The sequence below is a fragment of the Berghia stephanieae genome, chromosome 1 (genome assembly GCF_034508935.2).
Source record: "Berghia stephanieae isolate SIO BIC M18660-M18661 chromosome 1, UCSD_Bste_1.3, whole genome shotgun sequence".
In the NCBI taxonomy this organism is placed as follows: Eukaryota; Metazoa; Mollusca; class Gastropoda; order Nudibranchia; family Aeolidiidae; genus Berghia; species Berghia stephanieae.
In genome coordinates, this window is record NC_088360.1 from 111,408,265 (window position 1) to 111,418,351 (window position 10,087).

At 36.2% G+C, this 10,087-nt stretch overlaps 1 protein-coding gene across 1 annotated transcript; it reads right to left on the bottom strand.

Moving 5' to 3' along the window:
- Positions 1 to 1,488: 1,488 nt before the first annotated feature.
- Positions 1,489 to 8,859, bottom strand: LOC144965204 (uncharacterized). The gene is made up of 5 exons (XM_078900295.1): positions 8,772 to 8,859; positions 6,400 to 6,719; positions 4,721 to 4,892; positions 3,659 to 3,771; positions 1,489 to 3,133 (listed from the first exon to the last, which is right to left on the bottom strand). The coding sequence occupies exons 2-5, from the start codon at positions 6,699 to 6,701 to the stop codon at positions 2,878 to 2,880; spliced, it is 843 nt and encodes a 280-aa protein (XP_078756421.1). The 5' UTR covers positions 6,702 to 6,719; positions 8,772 to 8,859; the 3' UTR covers positions 1,489 to 2,877.
- Between the last annotated feature and the right edge of the window lie 1,228 nt (positions 8,860 to 10,087).

A 10,087-nucleotide genomic window follows, 5' to 3' on the forward strand; every position in this document is an offset into this window, starting at 1 on the left:
AAAGGGTCCCTATGCATTAACAATTCTTAAAATGTAGGGAGAAACGTGACACTTGTTAGGAGATATTATAATATTTTTATTTCAGACGGAGACAACGCTGTTGTTGGTCGGGTTCTAGCTAATATTAAACCTGAGTACGATGAGAGAACGTGAGTTCAGAACTTTTCTAACTATGCGCCGCTCAGAGCGGGACTCAAACCATGGCCCATTCTATCCGACGCCGAATTCATACGACAGCATCACATAACCGCACTAACCGGAGACTAGAGGTTAGCCGTAACCCTCGTTTACTCATAATAGACTAACCCTTCACGTCACAATATTATAGATAGTATGCAGATGACATCACTCAGGCCTTTGTTATTGTTTTTGCCATCCGCGTTTGTGAGTTGTTCTCACTAAACTGTATTAACCAGACTATAAAAGTTCATGGTTACACACAGTTTTGTGTGTTGGTCCGTTATACTTCCGGATGGCAATGTTGTGAACTCCTTGGCCAAGCGCATTCTATCTATAAGGCGACGATCAGCTCAAGAAAGTAAAATATTGAGTGATCCTTAAAAGTGTTCAGGGTAACATCAGATCCCATGGTTTGTAACTTTGAATACATACAACCTTCAGTTCACTTTCTTCTGGTGGTCGTCACCTTGACTTATGAAGTAATGTTTAGGGCAGTGTCAGACCAACCTGGTCGCAAGGTTACAGAATCCTTATCTTCATAGATATCTTGCTCTCAATAATATTTGTGTTATAGATAGTTCGAAGATGACGTCACTCAGTTCTTTGTTATTGATTTTTGCCATCCGCGTTTATGAGTAATGCTCACTGAACTGTATTAACCTGACTATAAACATTCATGGATACACACAGTTTTGTGTGTTGGTCCGTTATACTTCCGGATGGCAATGTTATGAGCTTCTTAGCCAAGCGCATACTATCTATACAAGTTTGAATGAAGGAGAATTTTTCGTAAGCATCTATGCTTTTATGTCAACTAAGGAATAAATGTGTACCCAACTACAAATGGCAACAAATATTTCCGAACATGATAAATGAAACGAAACGTGCTTTTTCATGGACTGATGAGGAAATGCAGTTGCACGTGGTCATAGAAAAGAACTCGACCGTATTTTTGTTGTTGTCGTTTTAAAAGAAAATACGAATGTTCATATTTCAATAATTATTAACCGTGGCTTGAAAAATATATTTCAAAATAATAAAGAAACAAAAGAGATTAAAACGTTTTATAAGATATTTATTATTTCAAATAATTGCACGCACTTTTCTAAACTTTCTTCAGTATCTCTCACATTCCTTTCCATTTTTATTTCGTCTCTCTCTCTCTCTCTCTCTCTCTCTCTCTCTCTCTCTCTCTCAATCTCTCTCTTTCTCATTTGTTTCTTTTTTTGTCTCTCTTTCTCTTTCTCGCTGAGCCTGTCTCTCTCCTGTTTCCCTATCTGCATGTCTCTTCCTTCTTTTCATTTTCTCTCTCTCTCTCTCTCTCTCTCTCTCTCTCTCTCTCTCTCTCTCACTCTCTCTCTCTCTTTCTTTCTTTCTTTCAATGCCTTTCGCATTATTCTTTTTTATACCTCTTTATCTCACTATTTATCTTTCCTCGTTCTTCTACTTTTATTCATCATACACACACACACACACACACACACACACACATATGTATATATATATATATATATATATAAATATATACACACACACACACATATATAAACATAGAGACGCACACACTCTCTATCAAGCTATTTGTCACATCTCTCTCTCTCTCTGTCTCTCTCTCACTCTCTCTCTTTCTCTCTCTCTCTCTCTCTCTCTCTCTCTCTCTCTCTATTCTACTCTATATTTTTCAATAATCTAGACATCTTTTTACATCAATTTGTTTCTCTATATTGCTGTATTTTTCGACCTCTCTTTTATCATCGCTCTCTCTGTCTCTCTATCTCTCTCCCTCTCTCTCTCTCTCTCTCACACAACTACTCACACACACACACACACACACACACACACACTCAAATACACAAAACAGGGCAATTCGCAATGCTCGATTACAATAATAATGTAGCATATTTTACAGTTCTCCTTTCGCTAAAGAGCTCCAATATCAGATAAATTGCATTCGACAGTCAATGTTATCAAAACCCACTTGGCATAAATGGCACAGAGGATTAATCACTGTCCTTAAATTTTCTTAAATTCTTGACCCAAAAACATTCAAGATTGCGCTTTAAGCGGATTGTAAATTATTTGACACTTAACTAAGCGAGGGCTAATTTTGACTTAGCCACCGTAACACAAATGTAATATAAAACAATAATAGTAGATAGTCAAACAGCAAATTCTACGATATGCAGACACTTCCTTAATTTAATGAAACTTCTCTTCAAACGAATGTTTTTCTTCGACCGTTATGTCTTAGATCTCGTTATATGAGAAATTAATCTTTTGCGATAGTTTGCAGCGCAACCTAATTTATTTGGATTGGCAATTAATTGGACAATCTGTGTTTTCCCCATTGAAACAACATCGATTGATGCAAACAATCTGAGAAGTCCAAAATTTGCCTGGAATTTGTCATTGTACAAAAAACTTGACAATGCCACAGCCTTTTTGATTGAAAAATCAATTTCTCCGACAATAGCATTTTGGCAGTATGGCAAATTAATTGCAAAGCGGGGTGCAGAAAAACAGTTTCGTGTTCGGCCATACATTTTTTATTGCTGATTAAACGCGTCCTCAGTTCAATCTCAAATTGAGCAAAAAGTAGCTCTAAGGCATACAGTAAACATACTGTCTTCATATTACCCCACAAGGATAACATATTTTGATTCACATATAGTTACCACAAAACATACATTTATTTTTTCATTTTAAATATGGCGTTGAGTCTCGATTTCTTTTCCTTTGGCAAAATCGACCGTAGAATTCCCTGGGACAGGCACAAGCAAATTGGAGATCATTTCTATCAGATATAGTTATAGCATCTGTAGAACTGTTTGAATTGGAAGATAAAGATGAAGACTTCTTTTTGTATCGTATACATCTTCCTCCGTTGACACAGGGATGAGGACACATAAATTGGCAGAAATTCCCTGTGTATTTTGAAGACGTGCATTGACATCTGAAAAAAGGGGGAAAAAGGGAAAAATAGATATGACTTGCACTGGTGATAAAACGCAAGTAGCAATAAATGTGTAGTACATTTTACTGAATAAATTTCTGGAAGAAGAAAAAATTTTTTTTTCATGTAAACAGTACAGCAATATATTATATCCACTCAAAATTGATGTGGCATTATGATTTGACCACTCACTTTTCCGCATGAAGAATGAAGATTAATAATGTTATAGAATTTTGTAAACTACCGATTTTTCACATGAGTAATAGATAGATAGAGGGGGATGATGAAACATTAGCGAGTAGAAATAAGCTGTTCATTCCTTCCCTTTATCTTTGACCTATGATTTCTTTTCCACTCTTACAGACCATTCCATAACGTCTTTAATAGATGAGGGACAAACTTTATTTACAACCATTGATAACTCGATGAGAATAGGCTTTGGGCATTTCATAGATCCTCACCAAATCATTAAATTAAATGAAGCTGTGGATTGAATATTATAGAGTGAAATAAGCCCTTGCTAACCTGTATCCACCCAATTCTCCGTGTTTGCACTTCCCTCCATTTTGACACCGGAAGGTACTACTGCAGTCACTAGAACCATTCTGTATCATCTTTTCAAGCTTTTGGGTTGGATCCTGGAAAATGGAGAGAGAGAAAGGATAAAAAACATCAAACTAATATTACTGTAATAATCGGAGGGGGACTTGTGGGCCAAACTTTTAATTTGATTCTGACAAAATCTATAGAAGGAACGAAATTGACGTCACGCAGCTCTTTGTTATTGTTTTTGGACAGCCACTTTATTGATCAGTTCTCAATCAAATATAAACGTTTAAGTATACACATGTGTTTGTGCGTCATATCCGGCTGTCGGATATATGCATATATATCATAAACGCATAGTATCAATACTCTTGTGGTCCAGTTGGTTTGAATTTTAAGAAATTGTCTAATTTTTGATACAATTGTTCAGGAACTTTTGAAAATGAAAGGGTGAAGAATTAAAATCTAATTTAAATGCTACGGCAACTGGCAAAGAGAATAAGGTTGTGGACGAGGAATAGAATAAAAGAAATGAAAGAGATGAAATGGATGAAATGCAAGTAGAAAACAAAGGATAGAAGTAAGAGTAAATTAATAAAAAATTAATTGTTCTTAATTTTATATTATTTGTCTGGTTTTTTAAATACCCATATGCCATGTTGCTTGAATATTAACTGTTCAGAAATGGAATGTTTTCAACGAAACAGCGCCAAATAAAGTGAATAGAGAAGTGCAGGAATTAATCAACCTCCCCCCCCCCCAACACAAACACACACACACACACACACACACACACACACACACCAAATAGCCTTAAAGACTGAGGATCATACATCAGCCTTTTGGATCTCAGGAAGACATGCCATGATTAATTGTTTAATGAAAAATCTAAAATTTGATCCCCAGTATGATGTTTTTTCCCCCTCCTTTTATATTTCTTTCCTTTCTGTCCCAGGCTGTATAATATATTCAGATAATATTCCGACACTGGTAATTCCTTCACAATTTCAATATCTATTCAAACCTTTATAAAGTAAATACCTGAATCAATGGGAGAATTTTATTCCACATAACTCGAGATAGCATTTTTGCCATGTGAAGAAATGGCGACACATCGGGAATCTTGTGTTGACATCTGTCTCCATGGTAACCGAAAGAACAAATGCAAACCTGAGTATGTCCAACAATCTGACACTTCCCATAAACACAGAGCCTTTAAGGGATATAAAAGATTGATCGTTAGATTTTGGGCCTTTAAAAAATAAGTAAAACATGTAACGTATAAATAAATAGGACGTGACAACGCATCTTTTATATATAACACCACGAACAAAGTCGCCATGGTTGTTGCATTGTTGAGGACAGTGTATGTCTAAACAACTGTAATTTGTATTTTAAATGCTTAGAGAGTCTGATATTTCGGAGCTACAGTGCTAGTTAAGATTTCAACATGATTATTACCATTATTTATACTTGAGATAAAATCACATAAGTATGTTTACATCTGAGGCATAATGGGCTACCTTCGTCCAAATATGAACATATGCCAACTCAGCTGCTTGTTCGGAAAAGAAAAATGCACCTGATGTGGAGTCACGTCCTATTTATTTACTTACTTTACTTTACTTACACCTCTTGGTGCTTGATCAGCATATAAGGTTGACACGGTGCAACGCCATCTTTCTCGGTTGGAGGCCATTTTTTCTTCTGTCCCCAAGACCATCCTTCAACTTTCATTAATTTTTCTTTCGATGCTCATCCTCCAGGTCTCCAGCGGGCGGCCCCTTCTTCTCGTTCCCTGGGGGGGATCCACATGAGGGCTATCCTGGAATGGCACTCGAATACATTCTGAGGACATGTCCTCCCATTTCCACCTTCTCCTCTTTACAGTTTCAGATTCTGGTTCAATATATGTGCGTTTAGCCACTTCTTTGTTAGAAATTACTTTTGGCCAAAATATCCTCAGAATCCTTCTTAGGCATTTGATTTGGAATGCATTTAGTTTGTTGGAGATGGTGCCTGTCAGTGTCATTTATTATCTATTTCACTCTCTCAATTGAGTACCGACGCTTACCTTATTGGTATATATATATATAGCTATAGCGCTATATAAGTTTTCAGCATTATTATTATTATTATTATTATTATTATTATTATTATTATTATTATTATTATTATTATTATTATTATTATTATTATTATTATTATTATTATTATTATTATTATTATTATTATTATTATTATTATTATAACAAGTTGAGCTATCAAACTTGTGCGGCTATGTGGTCTTGTGGTATGACACTCGCCTTCAGATCGAAAGGTGCAGGATTCGGGTCCCACTATTGGCGGCGCGTAATGGACTTCTTGGAAAAGGCTCTTCACTCACATTCTCTCACCGTACTCAGGTGTAAAGTGGTACCTTACCTTTAATAGCATTGTCTCTGTCGGAAAAATTGTAATATCGCCTATCATGCATCATGTCTTGTCCTACATGTAAGTGTTGCTCTTGGCAAGGGACTCTTTTGTTAAGCGCTTTGAGCACGTTTAGTGGATATTGCGCTATATAAATGCTAACATATTTTAAAAAACTGAATCTGTGGCAAATGATATAATATTAATTTATGCATTCACTTTTAAAAAAGGGAGATTCGGAGTTAATCCATTATGTTGATAACGCCCTAGAAAAAGAACATACTGATTGCATAGGAATAAACTCTTACTTGTCACAGGACTGACTACACGAATTTCCAGACCAGCCGGGATAGCATTGGCAGTAGATGACGTCATTCTCACCACGAACACAGTCTCCATGGTTGTTGCATTGCTGGGGACACGCTGACAGTGGAACCTGGGGTGATGGTGATGATGACGATGATGACAAGGATGAGCGTGCTGGCGCCGTGCGTGGCACCCTGGACAAACTGTTTTGTGACGTCAAGCATGTGAGCAAGGCCAAGAGGAAGGGGGTCCTACTCACATTGAGTGAGATAGTGTTGTACAAGGTGTCAAGCATGTCAAGCATGTTTGTTGTTTTCTGATTCTGAGGAAATGAAGAAAAAATATTTGAAGAGAGGTAAGCGCAGTGCCTATTCAAAATATATGAATTTTGGATCTACTTTTTATCTTCAAACGTTAATTTGACGCAAATAAAATTACAGAAAAACAAAAACAAAAGGGATACCATTTTTTTTAAAAAAATTGCTTCTCAGTTTGACTGCAATTGATCACCACTTTTTATTTACACTCATGGGGTTTGGAATTTGAATTTAAGTGGAATCTTTATTTTCTCTCCCTCCCTCATATTCTTTCTCCTCTCTCTCTCTCTCTCTCTCTCTCTCTCTCTCTCTCTCTCTCTCATATATATATATATATATTATATATATATATATATATATATATATATATTATTATATATATCACTCGCACACCTACTCACACATATTATCTCTATTTCTCTTCATTACCTTGATCTTTTGACTTGTGCGGACATAAAAGTAAGCCTTTTCCAAATTCCCTAGTTTTATAAATGGACTTTGTTACTTATCCTGCTCCTGCTGCTTCTCCTCAACCTCCATTCGCTTCACTCCTCCTCCCCTCCTCTCTTCTTTGCCTTTATTTTTTCGTAAAGTTCAGCCCGATAGATAAAAAAATATTGTTGTTTTTCAATTTCAGTTAATGGCTTACTTATAAAATTGTATCTGTAATTGGAAATAAAGTGATGACTTTCAACACTAAAAGATAAACATCAAGTTTGATACCCCGACTGCCTGGATTGTGATATTGCCGATTCTTGAGAGTAGCTTTGTTTGTTAAAAATGTGCTAGCAACAACAACAACTAAAAGAACAACAAACAAAAAACAACAGAAAAACAAAAACAAAACAAAACAAAACAAAAAACAAAACAAATACGAAACAACAATAACACCCCCAAAAATAAAAATAAACAAAAAAATTCTCGATCAAAACCAAAACAATAAAAAATAGCAAAAACAAAAACACAAATCTACAAAACCATAATAACAACAGGATCAAACCCAGAAATTAAAAAATAATAATACAAAAACGAAATTTAAAAATCAACAAAATAAGAAAAAAATGTCTTTTATTTTTGTCATTTAAATCGTTTTTGGTCGATGTGTTCTCATTTGCAAGTCTGATAACCCAGATTGTTATGGGCTCATTGTTGTATTGGAAATGCTTTCAAACCAGCGCAAAATATTGTCCATTACATCAGCTCATAATTGGTTTTGGTTTTCAGATCTCTGCAATTATGTGCTCGTAGTGGTTGATTGACATTTTCTTTTCTAAAAATGGGACAATGGACAGGGATGGGAATGAGTTTTCTACATGTAGATTTGAGCAGTAATCTTGATTTGGACAATATTAAAATAGAGTGTAATTATTATATCTTTTTATATTAAAGAAGGACAAATCGTATTGAACTTGAGGATTATAATAATATTGTATACGACAGAAAAGCCTTAACATTAGAAATCAGTAAGATTTTTGTGTGTGTGTGTGTGTGTGGGGGGGGGGGGGGTAAAATTTATCTCCAATTACATATTATAGAACCACAGCCGACAATCCAATAAAGGTTGTGATTAAATCTATTTTCTTTATGGTGAAATTATAATTACCATCATTTTTATTCAGCAAAGCACATACTGAAAAGAAAATACGGAATTTTTTTTTGCCAATTGATGGTTCGAATATGTAGATTTTTTCATCTTTCCCCGAATTAATTTTTATTTCATATAAAAGACTTGAGATTTTAGACATTACAATATCCACCAAATGAGCTCAAACGTCTTAGGTGTCCCATGTCTAAACAGTAACTTGTAAGACGAGAAGTGACGCGTGTAAGGGGCTACATATATTTTGACAAAGAATAGATGTAACGCCGTTTTTAGCCGAGTACTCATTTTACACCTGAGTACGTTGACAGAATGTGAGTTAAGCTTTTCCAATGACTCAACTTTGCGCCGTCCAAGAATTTCAAATCCACGGGTCTCAAGGCTCATAACATTTATTTTACATAAAATTTCGCCAAACTACAATTTTTATTTATTCCTCATTCATAACACAACTCACAATAATGTCGATGATCAATATCAATAATAATATTCCAACTCAGTAATGAAGAAACAAGACAAAGTCAGTCGTTTGGAACAAAACCACAGAATGGCTCACCTGATCGAAGCAACAATCACTTATAAATACTTTCAAACGAACGGTAACGGGATTAGCATTCCTGTCATTGCAGGTTTGACAGATGAATGACAAGAGACCTCCCAAGGCTGGGACCCCCTTCGGTCTGTTGCATCTTGCCCTCCGCCCACCTCGCGCCCCCCCCCCCCCCCCCCCCCCCCCCCCCCCCCCCCCCCCCCCGCCACACGCACGAGCATCCTTCGAACTGAGAAAGACATTCCGATCGTTCCAGGATCAAAGCTTCGGTTACGTTAGCGCACAATATGACCAGGTGAGCGATAGATAATACAACTACAGCCTCCTCGTAGCAAATGACGCAACTGCCGTATTGTTTGTTTTTATCTCCAGAGTTTCAGGACTTCATGGTAGTCTCACTTGAGTTGCGACTATCAAAGTGATAATATAAGGAGTAGGCACTGGTCGCGTAAGATTTTAAAAAAACACACACAAGAAAAGGCGTGTATTAAATTTTTAAAAGTGCCAAGTATAGCTGGAAAAAAATACAAAGAAAAATCACCCCCAAAATCAGTCAGCTATCCCTCAGTCGATACAGGCTAATTGTTTTTTTGTGTGAATAATTTGTTATTATTGCACTGAGACTGAGACTCAAAGATACTTTTTTCCTGAGTAAGAAATAACTCTTTAATCAATGGAATAGAGGACGTGTAATTTCCCTTTTCCGACAATTTTAATTTTTTAAATCGCATTTCATGAGTGGATAGATGCGACATTGTTTTTACCGTGGAAACAATACGCCTCAACATCTTGATATCAAGCTATGTAGTTGTGATCAGTAGCTGAAGAGTTGGCGATAAATGAACTGGTATTTTGATGTGTTGCTTCTAAAATACTTCGATAAATAATTTTAAGCATTGTGTTCTATTTGACTGATGACAATTCTTATTAAATATAAATATGCATTTCTCAGCTTTTACTTTGTCTTATGCGCTTATTGACAATTCTTTTATTTTCCCGACAGTCCATAGTACATCCGATATCCATTTCATACCGTCAGCTGGACTGTCAGGCGCTTTTAAGTTTCAGGCATCTACACAGTAGCCTTCATTGCTGCTCGCAACCAGATGTTCTTCATCTCCTTTCATGTAGCAGACATCCAAAAGAAAACGTTCCTGGGCTATTCCGGAATATGGCGGAATCCTCTATAAATGCCCAGCTGCGAGGTCTCCAGGACGAAATGT